The sequence below is a fragment of the Diceros bicornis genome, chromosome 11 (assembly GCF_020826845.1).
Source record: "Diceros bicornis minor isolate mBicDic1 chromosome 11, mDicBic1.mat.cur, whole genome shotgun sequence".
Classification (NCBI taxonomy): domain Eukaryota; kingdom Metazoa; phylum Chordata; class Mammalia; order Perissodactyla; family Rhinocerotidae; genus Diceros; species Diceros bicornis.
This window is the reverse complement of record NC_080750.1, coordinates 36796195-36812440: the sequence shown is the minus strand read 5'-3', so window position 1 is coordinate 36812440 and position 16246 is coordinate 36796195. Positions and strand designations below refer to the sequence as shown.

At 40.0% G+C, this 16246-nt stretch overlaps 1 protein-coding gene across 2 annotated transcripts in view; it reads right to left on the bottom strand.

Annotated features, from left to right (window-relative positions):
- Nucleotides 1-16246, bottom strand: part of ARHGAP10 (Rho GTPase activating protein 10) — a 291364-nt gene that overhangs the window by 84340 nt on the left and 190778 nt on the right. For both annotated transcript variants that reach the window (XM_058550168.1, XM_058550169.1), the window contains exons 17-18: nt 9858-9963; nt 8313-8472 (exon numbers count right to left, since the gene is read on the bottom strand). In XM_058550168.1, the coding sequence (XP_058406151.1) occupies nt 8313-8472; nt 9858-9963 (266 nt within the window). The remainder of the gene's footprint in view (nt 1-8312; nt 8473-9857; nt 9964-16246) is intronic.

Here is a 16246-nt window from a genome sequence, read left to right as displayed (position 1 = left end):
AGTTCATCTGAAAAGGCTACATACTATATGGTTCCAACTACATGACATTCTGGAAAAGGCAAAACTATGGAGACAATAAAAATATCAGTGTTTGCCAGGAAGGAAAGAGATGAACAGAGAGAGCACAGGATTTTTAGGATCATGAAAATACGCTGATAATATTATAATGATGAATATGTATGTCCTAACACATTTGGCCAAACCCATAGAATGTACAACACCAAGAGTGAACCTAAATAAACCATGGACTTTGCATAACAAAGATGTGTCATTGTAGGTTTCTCGAGTGTTAACAAATGTACCACTCTGGTGAGTGATGTTGATAACAGGAGAGGCTCTGCATGTGTGGGCGCAGAGGGTATATGATAAATCTCTGTGCCTTTCTCTCAATTTTACTGTAAACCTAAAACTGCTCCAAAAAACATAGGCTTTAAAAAAAAATACAAACAAGTCATTACAGTTGTTTAATATAAAATGTCTATGTTTATATACACACATTATCAGACCGTGACAGTGGAGGGGTTAACAGATAGGCCTTGGAGCAGACAGACTGGGTTCAAATCCCAGCTCGGCCACTTTCTTAGGACTATGACCTTGAATCTCTCTGAGCTGTGTCTTCCTCCTTTGTGAAACAGCAGTGAGAAACATCTTATGTGAATTAGCTCATCTCATCCTTTCAACCACTCTACTGGGTAGGTACTTTAGTTATGCCTATTGCACAGATGAGAAAGTGACAATGATATTAAATAGGACATCCAAGTCATACAAGTCACACAACTTATTGGAACTGAGATTCCAAGGAATTTCACTTTAGAGCTCACTATGCTACATTATATGATACTGTCTATAGAATATTTCAATAAATTGTCATAAAGACCTGAGCCTAGTACCTGGCACATAATCATCCCTCTGTCAGTGTCGGCTATTATAATTTTTATTGTTCTCAATTTCATGTTGAAAGAAATGAAAGAGACAGCTCTGAAAGCTGATTTATTTTACTAAGCAAAAAACACGGGTGCTACATTCAAGCAAAAAGCCCATTAACATCCCACACTCTCCTCTCTCCTAAGGAAAGGCAGGTTCCCCGTGGAGAGCCCACCTATGCACACACATACCCTACCACCACACCCACCCTCTCACCCCTGGATTCTTATTTTCCCTTCCAAGGACTCTTCGTGTTGCTGGGAATACAAGCAACATAAAAGGGAGATGAATGAAAGGATCATATTCCTCCTCATCATTTTTAATTCTACAAATACTGATTGAGTGCCAAGTTCCAGGCACTGAGCTATGCTCTGAGGACTTGTCTTTGCAGCTCTGCATCTCCAGAGACTTCGGCAGAGAATTTCAGAGTGGGCAGATCTTACAGGCCCATAGCTGTACTCCAATTCCTCAATCCCATCTCTAACATGAACACATTCTTATTACTACAAATATTATGAAGTTCTTCCTTCTATTGAATCAAAAACTTACCTCCTGGCAAGTTCTCCTCAGTTGTATTGAGTATGCTTTCTTACACAACAAAGAATAAATCTACCCCCCTCCCTTCTATACTGCAGCTCTTCAATTTTCTTGAGACAGTTTCAGGGTTTTGTCTATACTGGATACTAAAACACTGCAGAATGAAAGATTCTTGTCTCCCTCCCAAATTTTCTCTTATCAAACCATGCTAGTCCCATGAGAACATACCGTCTACCATCTCAGAACTACATTACAGCACAGAGACTTCCTATGCCAAAGCCAAATGAAACGAGCAGAAGTGGGAAGACAGTGTCATTATTATTTTCCAACCCCCCTTAAAGGAAAGAGAAAGAAAAAGTTTTCTGTGCTTTTAAAGCTTCTTTTTTAAACAGTGGAGAAAAAGCAAGGCCCTACTGAGAAAAATACATATAGCAGTAAACTAAGTTTTCTTGGCTACGCCAAAGAGGCCAACATTCGTGAAAACTGGAAAAAGAAGGAAAAAACCCACCCTCTGAAAATTTGACAACTATTCTTGCTACTGCGTTTTGACTTCTACACTGAACAGTCGCTACTCAGGCAGACATAAACCTTCTAGAAATTTTGGAGTTTTATCATTGTGGCTGTTGTTTAAGATATTTAGGGCCGGCCCCGTGGCTTAGCGGTTGGGTGTGGGCGCTCCGCTGCTGGCGGCCCGGGTTCGCATCCCGGGCGCGCACCGACACACTGCTTCTCCGGCCACGCTGAGGCCGCGTCCCACATACAGCAACTAGATGGATGTGCAACTGTGACATACAGCTATCTACTGGGGCTTTTGAGGGAAAAAATAAATAAATAAAATCTTTAAAAAAAAAAAAAAAAGATATTTATTTTTCTCTCACACGAAAACTGGTGCTGCCTAGCAACCCAGTGCCAGCAAAGTTAAATCAAGAAACAAAATAAAAGCATTTTTTAAAGAGATTTCTTTTTCCTATTAAATGACAAGCACGCTCTAAGACTGGAAGATTCCTCATACTTGAAGGAAAAGCGTTTTGTATATTACTTACTTGGGCTTCCTTTACATTAAGAGACGACAGAGATGAAGCTGCAGAAGAGGGCTAGGATGTGTATTGATTTTTCAGCAACAGGAATGGAGGAGTGGGCTGGTCCCATAACAAAAACAGTCCACAGGTGGCTGCTGCTGGACCACAAGGTGGGACTGAACAGAGAGTCCATTCCACCATGGAACCTGGGGGCAGGGAAGCACTCTTCTAGTTTTTGGCAAAGACAGGAATATAGGTCAGAAAGTTGGTCCAAGGTTAACAAGAGTATGGCAACGCACCATTTGACACTCTTCTATGTGCGCGTGTAATTTAATATTCTGGTGATTACACTGGACACCTGATGGGAACATATATGCCCTTCTCACCTTTACTCTTTCTAGGCTCTTCTGTGACTGAGGGACACTGGCTATTCAAGGACTTTGCAATGCATGTCACAAAGAGGGATAAATCAAAGTGTACTGAAGGAGCCTTGGAACAGGAATGTGACCTCAGCCTTTCCACGAAGCATGATCATCACAAATGGCCTCCATTTTCACACCAGGAAAAATGAGACAGACTGCCAGAGAACCCATTTCAAAGGCTAAAATGCTTATTTTGACAAAGTTATAAGAACCCTTATCAAGGAAAAGTTTTATGTAAATAAAATGTAATTCTCTCTGGGCACCTTGTGGTCCACAGAAACTGTAACAAATAAAGACTAATACTAGAAAAAATTTCATGACCTGCTGATATTCATCATCTCTGATGATGTTCACCAGAGAACCAATGAACATCATTGCACATTGAAGACCACACAAAGCTAAAAGCAGCCCAGGAAACCATATTTTGCAAATCACATTGAAAATCCAATTACAATCCTTAACAAGATAAATATAACCTGTATTATAATTATACTATTACATATATTACGTGAAGTGATTTGGTTGAGAGTAACATTATATATCTTACATTATATGAACTGCCAATTTAAGTATTAACATAAAATAAGACAGATATTAAAAGAAAACCACTCTGATAGTAATGTTTTCTTTGATGATTCTCAAAGGTTTTTCAGAATCTTCAAGGGCCCTCAGGGGCTTGGGGGTGTTGGGGGATGATCAGGAGGGAGGCACAGTAAATATCAATTTCTTTTACAACATTAAAAATGTATAAAACAGCAGAAGGGGCTTCATTTAAACAAACCCTGTGACTCCCAAGAGGGTTCTTGACATAGCTGTTTAACTAAGTTCCTCTAAAGATCTCCCCACGCCAGATATGAGCTAACAGGTAATTAGAACGCGAGAGTGATTGGCCAGCTGTACACAACTCAGGCACTACTGGTCATACTCCGTTCTTCCTTCCCCATCATGTCTGTTCTGACTTTTCCTCCTGTATATTCTCTGTCATATGAGAAAAACACAAAGGAGACCCATACTTACTATCAACCATTCCTGCACACTCACTCCTTTAAGGCCTTTCAAGTTCATTTTGGCTCTTGCTCTCAACAGACTCTCTCTCCTGGAGAGAACACGTGCAACCTGCTAGTCCTCATACTCGCCCATTTCATGTCAGCATCTGGCATCATTGACAACACCCCTCGACCACCCTGACACTGAACTTGCCTGGGGTTCTTCTGGCTCTCCTTTTATCACTAATAATAAAATCTTGGTGTTTCTCAAGGATATTGTTCTCACCTTCTTACCAAAGGTTTTGGGGTTGGACAATCTTTAGTCAAACCCAAGCATTGCCACTTACTAGCTGTGTGCCCGTGAGCAACCTGATGTGTCACCCTTCAGTTTTCTCATATGTGTAAAGGGATGATGTATGCAATAAGAATTTTGTACATATATAGGGACACTATTACATATATATGCAATGGGGACTTTATATGTTTTTAATATATACCTATTTTAAATATGTATTTTAAGTGCATATACATATACACACACATAAACACCAGGGTTATCTGAGATAAACATATAGTAAATCAAAGGCATACAATACAATAAGCATCCAATATATACTTTTTCATGTCGATCCTATGCCTTTTTATCTTATATTAAACTTTCTACCACTAAGTTCTCTCACAAGCTTGAGCCCCACATCTCTAACTGTCTGGATAACCAGACAACAACTAAAATTCAACATGTTAGAAACTGAACTTATCTTACTCCTGCCTCAAACCCATTTTTTTCCTTCCTATGGTTAATGACACCAATATTCTCCCAGTATTGAGTCCTCGCATCATTTATAACATTTGCCTCTGAGATGTCCCACCAACCAGTCCTGGACTTCGTCTATTCCACCTCTCAAAGTGATGCTCTCCATCCTGTAGCTCCCCATTCTCACTACCAGGCCCTTAATCTAACGCCATGGACCTCTTGCCTGGCCTTGTATTCCTCTACTTTCTATTGCAAATCCTGCTGCCAGATTAAGCTTCCTGAAGCAGTTACTTGAAAACCATGAGAGGCCTTGGTACCTATAAAATGAAATCCAAAGGCCTACGATGGCTTTCTCAGCCTCCCTACACCTGGCCTGAATCTCTTTCCAATCTCATCTACTGCCATTGTCCATGTTCCAACAGGAGCTGTATTCCCAGAACACACACCTACTCTCTGTGTTTCTCTAATTACACGATCCCCCATACCTGAAATGTCCTCTTAAAACACCTCCACCTGTTCAAAAACTCCATTCTAAAACCTATTCATACCACCTTTTCAGGAAACCTTCCAGATCCCCCACAGTTGGACATTAACTCTTCTCTCAAGTCTTGGCAACCTTCTCTGTATCTCTCTGAGAGCTCTTATTCTCCACCATATCTTGCAGTTACTATTGGATATTTCTTCTTTCCCCTGTGGACTCACTGTCTCTACTTCCCCCGAATCTCACACCATGTCTGACTCAGAGCTGGCACTCATTACAAACGGACTGAATCCATCCATAACAAGTATACTGTGTTAAGAACAAAACTTTCACAAAACTCACAAATTCTAAGGCACAACCCCAATTTGAAAATCCTTAAGAATTTCACAGTACTCTTTTCTACCTGGAAAATGCAATTTTCTGGTTTGCAAGGGAATAAAGACTTTTGATAATATTTTTGGCTTACGAACACTTCTTTTAAAACAACATCTTAATGTATTACGTGGAAACGAAGCCAAAACATATGGATTAAGTTTCCTATAAAGTACATATGGATTTTATGAAAACAGCAAAGACGCTAGGATAAAATGTGATCTCCAAACCAGATTAACCAGGGGTCTTTTTCTAATGCCAAAATTAATCTAGAGTTTTCTTGCTTTAATTATATGTTAAAAGTTTCCTCTTCTGCTTTGGTGACTTTCCTAGTCAGAGTCAACATTTTTCACATTCCTGGAGAGGAAAAATAAGTAACTGAGGAAAAGAAAACATGTTCCTTCTATTGCCATTTCCCTCTCTCTGTTCTCCTTCAGAGACACTACCTGAGCCTCTTCAATTCCTCTCTAATTTCCCCTCCTTTTTTCCCCCTTTATCTATTATTATAATTTTTTTCTCCCTCACAAGACTATTCTTTTTAACTTTTCCTATCCTCACTTCCTCTCTCTTTTTCTTTTTGTTCTAAAACATTTACTAAGAGGAACTATATCCCTCCCTCACCATGTTCAATGCAAACATAAGCTCTTTGGGTGGTATATGTGGATCAGTTGTCAAGGAAACCTGTGGCTCATATGGGTATATACGTCCATATGAAGTTTTTCTGCACAACCACCCTTGTCAGCAGAAATATCATTCCTCATAGCAGAGCCTGGACTCTGAAGTCAAGTCCAGCTGAGCAGGGACAAAGAACTGGGAGTGAGAGCGAATGTGGACGAGGATGAAACTGGAAAGAAAGGAAGAGGTAATGCGGAAATTGAGTTCTCAGAAATATTAACTAGTTTGGGCTAACAGCTCCCCACTCCCCCCACCCCAAGTAACCCTCTGCTTCCAAACCTAAACCTATGCACTGAGTGAAGAATCAGAAACTCAATATCCCACCTCTTCCCTTCTTGGTAGGAAATCTCAGTACTTCAGTTCACATCAGTCGTGCATTCCAGCCTAGCCACAGAAAGCACGAGAGGAAAAACTGAAGGCCTCCTTAGCTCACTCAAGCTTGATCTCTGCGAGTGGGTCCAGTTTCATCTGCCATAACTGTCGTAATTCGCTCACCAATGCCACTAGAAAATTCCTGTAAGATTTCTTAACAAGGTGAAAGCAGCACTATCTACTTCCCAGCAGAAAAATCATGTACTCATCTTCCCAGCTTCAAAAAAGAGAAGAAAATCAGAAGCTGCAACATTAAATGGAGATCCTTTTATCGAAGAGCAAGGCCCAGAGCCAGAATTTTCACAAATAGACTGGATAAAAGTTCTCTAATTGGGATTTAATCTAATGATAGTTGCACTACTAAACAGTGTTCCAAAGCTTGTAGTCTAATTATTTCTTTTTCTAAAAATGAATAGCAGCCATTGTTCCATGAAGCTGTCTGGAGAGCTTAGTGCACACTAATGAGGTTTAATGACAGGTTGACAGGACCATAAAAGGAGGCAGAAATTCACCACTAGCTACCAAAAAAAAAAAAAAAAACCCACAAAAACTTCTTACATCCATAAATAAGTGCTTTTACTACACTGGTGAAGAAAATCTCTCACCAGGTTTCAAGCTTAACTTTTCAGTGGAAACTGATATTCACACAAGCTAGAATTGCTCTAGCAAACAGCTAATATGACAAGTACCCAAGAAATGTTTTTGTAATGCTTTGCTCTAAGGGACTACGTCTCTGCTTGTCTGTCTCTTCCCACTCCTCTGACCCCCTCAAAACTTACTGAATTCATTAATTTAGCCAATAAATATTAACTGAGCACCTAATATGTATCAGGTATTATTCTAACTGTACACAATGACCTCTGCCCTCAAGAATCTAGCAGAGAGAAATAGATAATAACCACAAAAATAAATAAGCAAATTATATAGTATGTTAGACAGGGATAACTGCATGGGATACAAGTCCCAAAACAGGGCTCCAACCCCAGACTGTGACCTGCTTTCCATCTTCACATCCCAGCACCTAATACATGCTTGGCATACAATGCAATCTCAGTTTTTAAAATTTTTAATAAACAAAGTTGTTGACCAAGCATTTTAACAGTTTTCAAATTCCCTATCTTAGAGGGAGAAGTGAGGAAAGTTATTAGCAAGGTCCTGAGCTATAATTGACAGAGTGAGGAGGGGAAAAAAATCTAAAAGCTCTTGAGTCTGTTATTTTGAAAAATCATATATTCCCTTGAATACAGAGTATCAAGTAACAAGATATGTCACATAAGAGATTATTTATTTTAAACCAGGGATTCCTAACCTGGAGTCCCCAGATTCGGGAAAGCATGTGAATCCCCCGAAATTGTTAGCAAATTGTGGGGAGAAGGGGAGTTATGTGTGTTTTTCTGGGGAGAGTGTGAACAGATTGACAAAAATATTTTCCTTGTGTTACAGAAATAGAATCTGAGTGAGAACTCCAAGGAAAGGAATGAAGGCAGCAAGAAATCTAAACAGTCCACAATTACATTGCTGATATTCATTTGCATCTGGATTAAATGCTTCTTCCTTAACCCGTGAGATAACAGAAGACCAGGTAAGCTTCAGATTTATGGAACACCATCGGAAGACAGAAGCTCAAAGAGAACTTCTCAGAACCAAGCTCATCATCACAACAATAAAATCATTAAGAAAGAGAGAAGGGAAATCTAAGAAGACAGTCGTACATCACGTGGTGACAAGTCCAAAGACAGGAAATCTCTTAAGGAAAAAAAAGAGTTTTACCTTTTCATGGTTTTCAATTAAAATTTCCACAACAATGTTCTGAAACTTCAAATCCATGATGGCAGCAACAGTCTCTTCCTGTGGCCTCATCAGAGTTGGTCCAAACACGACTCCTAAATTTGCCACGGTCATTAGGTTCTGCTTGGAGTGATTTGAAACACTAATATTGATGAGGGGGAAAGAAAGGTCTCTGGTTAAAAGAGGGGCAATCACTGTGGAATGTACAGTATTCTGCAACTCTGTATTTCCCTAAAAACAAGAAGTCAAGAGACTCAATTGTCCTCCATGCCTGCCTCTAAAATAACTGGATCTGACAAGCCCCTACATGATGAGGTCCCTGCCGACCTTCCTACTTCTCTCTTTGATGCTCTGCTCTAGCCACAATGTCTTAATAATTCCATGTGTATGGTACGCTTGTGTCCCTCAAAGGCCTTCATTTACTGTTCCCCTCTACTTAGCACATCCTTCTTTCCCCAGATCATCATACTCTTGCTTGCAAGGACTATTAGACTACATGGCACCTTTTAAATAATTACCTTCACAAGCACACAGAGCTTGGTCAGAGCAACTGCACTACCCTTTTGGCCCAGCATATTCATTGTGCAGTGAACAATCTGGACAACTGTTCTCAGCAGCCCCGCCACTTAGTTTGGGTCTTAACTCAAAAGTCTCATCCTCAAAGATCTTCCTTAATAACCTTCTTTATAGTCCCACACCTAACATACATTCTCTATCCTCTCACTCTACGTTATTTGTATTTTTATTACTTATCACCAGAAATTATTTTATGTTTTTATTTGCAATCCATTTATTATCTTTTCCCTCTTAGAAAGAAGGGATTTCATGAAAATAGGGACTTTGTCTATCTTGTTCAGCTATGAATCCACTAGCACCTTAGAAAGGCATTCACTTAATATTTGTTGACCAAATGGACCCTTGACAGTTTCAAATATCCTCTGGCCTTCAGTTTCCTTGTTTTTGTAAAGTAAAGTTTCTAAAACATAGTGTTCCTCAGCTCCCTCTCACCTCTAAAATTCTATAATTACAGTGATCTAGGAGTCATTTATATTTGAAGAAAGGGTTAATTTCTCCACTGAATTATTAGATTTTGCTTGCTTTTTAAAAAGGGAGTAAAAAGAATACAATGGATTCAAGGAAATAACTACCTATTCTTTGAATAAACAAACTTAAAGGACACGTTCATTAGAGTTAGGTAGGTATGAAACCAAGCTAAACTTGTTAACAGACTTACAATCACATTTCCAGAATCTGTGTACAGGGAAATGTATAACATTCTCCTCTCTTCAAATCAAACCCCGAATTGCTGGCTGTGATGTTAAGCAAATAATTATACGACTTCATGAAAGCATCATATTTCAACACTCTTGTCCAAAACACACACAGTGAGTCAAATGTCCAGCCTGCCCTTCCAGGTGTGGTCCCTGGTCTTGTGTATACAGCCCCAGCTCCAATCGTTACAAACCCAAGAACACCACTCAGCACCCAGAGCAAAATGAAGAAAGTTAGGAAGACGAAGAGGCTTACTTTGTTAAGTGTTTCACCAAAATATCCAACATTTCTTTATTTTTCTCCGGCAGTTTGTGTACCAAGAAATGGATAGCATTTACACGAGATTCTGGGCTGCCACTTTCTTTAAAAAAAGAAAAAAATAATTTAGTAGAGTATTTGGAATCAAATATATTCCTTAAAAATCAACAATTACAACAGCTCATCTGTCCAACATCTTCAAACAGAGAATTGAAATATATTTTGCTACTTTTCAAAGGAAAGGAAAATCCATCTTTCTCCCTATTCTTAATCTTCTATGCCTTCCCAATGTGGTAATTTCAGTGTGGCTGCAATTATTGCCTTTTCCTCGGTTGACATTTAAGAACAGAGAGCTACCACGGCTTCCTCCTTCTAGCATGCTGCACTTCAAGTCTGCTCATCACTTACTTGGAGCCCAGTCACTGGGTCACTGCCCCACAATGGAATACAAACAAAACATCAGCACATAGATTATTCCCTGTTATGGGCTGAATTTTATCCTCCAAAAAGATATGTTGAAGTTCTAATCTCCAGTACCTCAAAATGTGACTGTTTTAAAAGGTAGCCAGGATTTGTTTTAATCTGTTATGGTAAGACACACAGACTCGGAAACGACTGTCATGAAGGAAGAAGTTTATGCTCACAGATCCCTACAAACAGGGGGCATGGCATGCCACGCAGGGCTGTAGAGGGAAGCACCAGGGTCAGTCAGGAGGTAGAGGGAATGAGGGGAAAGTGTGGGAAAGAGGCTTTACTTTGGTTTCCAGGTGAAGGAACAGGCCAGGCAGGGTAAGCAGGCTCAGGATTGGCTGGTTTGAATTATTTCAGCATGTTCTGGGACATCAGGGCTGTCCTGAGTTGTCTGGTACCTGGTCCTGGGGTGATTAGGGCAGGAGAGTATTGGCCTGGAGTGTAAGAGCCCAAAAGAGGGGGTCAGGGGAGAGAAAGTGGGCTCTAAATTGGTTAGTTGGCATACAAAAAGCATGCTCAGGTTTATCACCAGGAATTAGCCTCAGGAGGGGCAGTCTCCCCAGGTTCAGTAAGGCCCCAGATGTCAAAACATCAGAATAAAAAGACAAGCTTAACACAGTGACTATATTTGAGAATAAGGTCATTGCAGGTATCGTTAGTTAAGATGAGATCATACTGGAGTAGCGTGGTCCTTTAATCTAATATGACTAGTATCCTTATAAGAAAACAAAGACATAGAGGGAAGATGGCCATGTGAAGAGAGACACAGGGGAGAGTGACATGTCACAATGGAAGCAGAAATTGGAATGAAGTGTCTACAAGTGAAGAAATGCCTAGGATTGCCAGGAACCACCAGAAGCTGGAAGAGGCAAGGAAGGATCCTTCGCTAGAGCCTTCAAAGTGAGCGTGGCCCTGCCAACACCTTGATTTTGGACTTCTAGCCTCTAGAACTGTGAGAGAGTAAATTTATGTTGCTTTAAGCTACTCAGTTTGTGGTACTTTGTTAGAGGAGCCCTAGGGAACTAACACATTCCCTTTATCCCTTAAACTTTAGAATTTATTATCATCATCCATGGGTCTTAATAACAATGTACCCAAATTCCCTTTCTTGTGTTATTGATAGAAAATTCTCAAACAAATCCATAAAATGCTTATTACTGAAGATGATACTAGAGTTTTCAGGGGTTTCAAAGAAGTGACTGATGAGAATTAGTTGCTCAGTTTATCGTAGCAGAAAGGATGGTTACAAATTGCTTTGGAGGTTCACAGAGCTGGCGGGAGAAGCTCAGGAAGGTTTCACATAAGGGGGAGCATTTGAGTTGAGTCTTGAAGCACCAGGAAGATTTCAAGGAAGGCTAAAACTGAGCGGGTGAGAGGCACATTCCAAATTCAGCAAACAATGAGAAAATACAGAGCCTATTCAAAGACAGCACCTCAAGTTCACAGAAATGTAGTCAGAGGCCAAACTTTGGTCCATAAAAAGGCTAACCTGAAGAATTTGTCTTTACTGTTGGTTTCTAAATTAGTCACTGAAAGTAAAGCAAGGAAGGGATATGAAGAGAGTTAAAGGGGCCAGCCCGCTGGCATAGTGGTTAAGTGCGCATGCTCCACTTCAGCAGCCTGGGGGGTTGCAGGTTCGGATCCCAGGCACACACCAACGCACCGCCTGTCAGGCCATGCTGTGGCGGCGTCCCATATGAAGTAGAGTAAGATGGGCACGCATGTTAACCCAGGGCCAGTCTTCCTCAGAATAAAGAGGAGGATTGGCATCGGATGTTAGTTCAGGGCTAATCTTCCAAAAAATAAAAACAAAAATTAAAAAAAAAAAAAGAGAGGGTTAAATTAATGGAAGATACACCTGATATTTTTTGAAGGATGGATCGGAATGAGGAAAAGAGCAAATTAGCAGGGAAATGCTATTTGGGAAAGAAGTAATGAGGCAGGAAGGGAGGTGGGCGGTAGAACCACAAATAAGGAAACAGAGCAAAGAAATACAGCCTGCAATCAGACATTGGAATCACCACTTGCAACTGACAGCTAAGTGGCTTTGGGCAAGTTACCTAACCTCTCCGGGCCTCAGTATTGTTATCTTCATTTTACGGATGAGGAAACTATCTCAAAAGGCCATTATGAGATTCACTGAGGTAGCATATGTAGAGCATTTAGCCCCAGTGGCCAGCACATACAAGCACCCCATCACTGTTAGCCAGCATGACTGCGATTGTTTACATTATTCTCCTTATGTGAGAGCTACTATGGAAGGAGGAGAATTGACAGGATTTAGCCACAGACTGGCTGTGGATCAGAAGAAAGAAGGCAAAGGTGACTGGTGTCACATGTCTGGGTTATCTGGTAGTATGGTCAGTTCCACTGACAGATGGGCGCGCAGGAGGCAAAGCTGGTTAGACAGGGAAGACAACGGTAGAAATGAAGGAGGAAGTGATATTCGAGGGCTGATATCTAGCGGGTAAGCTGGGAATGGTAGGAGGCTTCAGAGACGAAGGCAGCAATGTTCTCCAAAGGGTGTGAACTCCAGCACACGGCTCAGGCTACCCGACTACTTCAGAAAGCTAACAGAGGGCACTGCGGGGAAGAGAGCTTCAAAGGCGCAGAGGGGAGATGCCAACTGGGGGCTCAGCAAAGCACAGGAGGAGGAAGAGGCTGGAGGACCGGAGAGGTCCAATGTCATCAGCAAGTCCAGTGAGAAGAAACCTGCCAAGACTGGGTAGCCAGTGCTATCGAGTGTTAAGGAGAGACTAAGGAATAGAAAGACCGGGAGAAGGGGCCTGGACCCTGGACCACTAAATTTATCTTTTTACTAAAATAGGGAGGTTAAAGAGTGAGCTGCCCAGGAGGACGGGGGGAGTGGCGTTTCAGACTGCTCGTTCAAAAATCAAGAAACCGAAGGAAGGGGGAAGAAGGTAAAGTAGACCAAGAAAGGGGAATTTGTTTTACTTAAGTGATAATAGTTTTACTTTTTCCTTATTAATGACATTGAATATCTGCTCTGCTAAAATTTTAGAAAACATGAAGTAGAAAAAAAAATCACTAAAAATCTGAAATATATATAGTTGAGAAAGGACATGCAATCAGACTATAAAGAACTACAAATAAATCAGAAAAGAGAGAAAGAACCCAAAAAAAGTAAAACAGGCTAAAGATTGGAACAGGAACTTCATGAAAAAGGACATCCAAATGAGCAATAAATGGATGAAAAGGTGCTAGTTATCAGTGAAACAGAATTCAAACCATAATAAGAGACTACTATTCACACATCAGAACGGCTTTAAATGAATTCTAAGCTTTGGCAAGAATACAAAGCAGGGCCGGCCCCGTGGCTTAGCGGCTAAGTGCGCACACTCCGTTACTGGTGGCCCGGGTTCAGATCCCGGGCGTGCACCAACGCACCACTTGTCAGGCCATGCTGTGGTGGCGTCCCACATAAAGTGGAGGAAGATCGGCACGGATGTTAGCTCAGGGCCAGTCTTCCTCAGCAAAAAGAGGAGGATTGGCATGGATGTTAGCTCAGGGCTGATCTTCCTCACACACAAAAAAAAGAATACGAAGCAACTGGAACTGTCATACACTAACTGGGTGGGAAAAATTAAAGGGTATAACCACTTTGGAGAACTGTTTGGCAAACTCTACTAAAGCTGAACACACACTTACCTCACGGTGCCAAAATTCCACTTATATAACCAAGAGAAATGGACATAAACATTCACTAAAAGACACATAATTGAATGTTCTCAGTAACAGTCCAAAACTGAAACAACTCAAGTGTCCATCAACAACAGAAGAGACAGATAGATTGTGATACATTCATACAAGGAAAACTGTACTGCAATGAAAGTGAATGAACTACCGATTCATTCAATATGGATGAATCTCACAAGATGAGCAAAAGAAGCCAGACGCAAAAGAAGCCAGACGCAAAAGAGTCTATTTTGTTTGATTTCATTTACACAAAATTCAATGCAGCAACCCTAACCTATGCTGTCAGAAATCAGGAGAGTGCTCACATGTCACGGGGGTGGATAGTGACCGTGTGGGTGTGAGGAAGGGCTTCTGGGGTTCTGATAATGTTCTATTTCTTGATCTGGAGGCTGATTACCTGGCTGTCTTCACTTTGTGAAAATTCATTAAGCTGTACATTTTTATTTGTGCATATTTCTCTTATGTTTCAACAAAAATTTCACTTAAATTAATATTTCCCATAATAAATTTCACCCTAAGACAAGCTAGTAAATTTTAGGTTTAATCCTTTCAGAGTTTTCCTTCGTTTCTTTGTAATGAAATGTTCAAAGAGCTTAGTTCATTTACTATATCATGGACATCTCTCCATGTCATTAAGTTATAGGAGCTCCACGCCACCAATTTTATGAACATTTAGGTTGTGCCCAATGTTTCTAAAGTTAAGTTTGTTCCAGTTTACACTTCCAATAGCAGTGGTGTTTGAGATTGAGGAATGAAATTTTATTACACAAGACACAATTGTTGCTAAAAAGAAAAGGAAGCAAAAGGCCAAGAAATGAAAAGGCACATGATAAAACAGAACACAAATAATCAAATCTTATTACATAAAAAAAGACTCTTAGATACAGACTACATTTGTCATTGAAAACAAAGGTACAACTATCTAAAGAGTTAGGTGATCAATTATAATTAAGGGTTTAATCTGGAGCTAAAACCAAGATAATGCCTTATTAAATCAATGCTCAAGAAAAATGAAAGCAATAAAAATATAGTAACATTTTCAATTCACAGCTTTGATTTTAAAAATAAAATTAAAGCAGAGACTCTGAAAAATAGTCAAGAATTACAAAAGAATAAAAGGCTAACTGCCTACGATAAGAATTTTGTACATTCAAAAATTGAAAATTTTTGAAAACTCTGCATTAAAAAGCTACTTCTAACTTGTGTCCATCTTGTCATCAATAATCATCTTTCTCGGGCTGGCTCAGTGGCGTAGCGGTTGAGTGCGCGCCCTCCGCTGTGGCAGCCCGAGGCTTTGCAGGTTCAGATCCTGGGCGCGCACTGAGACACCACTTGTCGGGCCATGCTGTGGCGGCGTCCCATATAAAGTAGAGGAAGATGAGCAAGGATGTTAGCCCAGGGCCAATCGTCCTCAGCAAAAAAGAGGAGAACTGGCAATGGATGTTAGCTCAGGGCTGATCTTCCTCACAAAAAAAAAACAAAAAAAATAATCATCTTTCTCCAAAGAAAACCTAATTTTAATATTTTTGGATTACTTATTCAGAAACACAAGCTAGAGAAATAGCTTCCCATCCTCTATGAATAAGGTTCTTCATTTCTAAAAATAGTAGAATCAGTTTTGAAAAACAGAGTCAAAACCTTCCACTTCCTTTCTTGAGTCCCTCTCCCACTAGCCCATTTCCATCTCATTTGAAATCACACACACATTTTTCCCAAGTCTGCTTTTTCCCTCTTCTTCCAAAAAGAAGAATTTTTGGAAGTAAGGCTTTTAAAGTAAAACTACTTTTTTATCCATTTTGTTTGACATTAATCAGAGCTTTCTGTTAATGGGCATTTCCATGTGGCTACAACGTAATAATAAATTTAAGGTACTTAAAAAGAAGTTTTCTAAGATAAATTATCTTCAGTTGTTTATGCTATATGCATTTCATTATATTTTAATTAATGTAAATTGACAAAGAATGAAAGGCATAATTTTTTTTAAATCGAGGATACTGAATTAATCATAACACCAAATTCCTGACATATGCCAGGAAATTTGGAGTTTACTGTAATAGCAAAAGCATTTTTAATTGTGAAACTATAAATCAGCATCCACAACACTTAATGTCTATCTGTTTATGATGCCATGCCAACTAACAGAGACTGAAAAAGATATGATCATAGCTTACTGGAGCTCATCAAAGATACACAGGCAG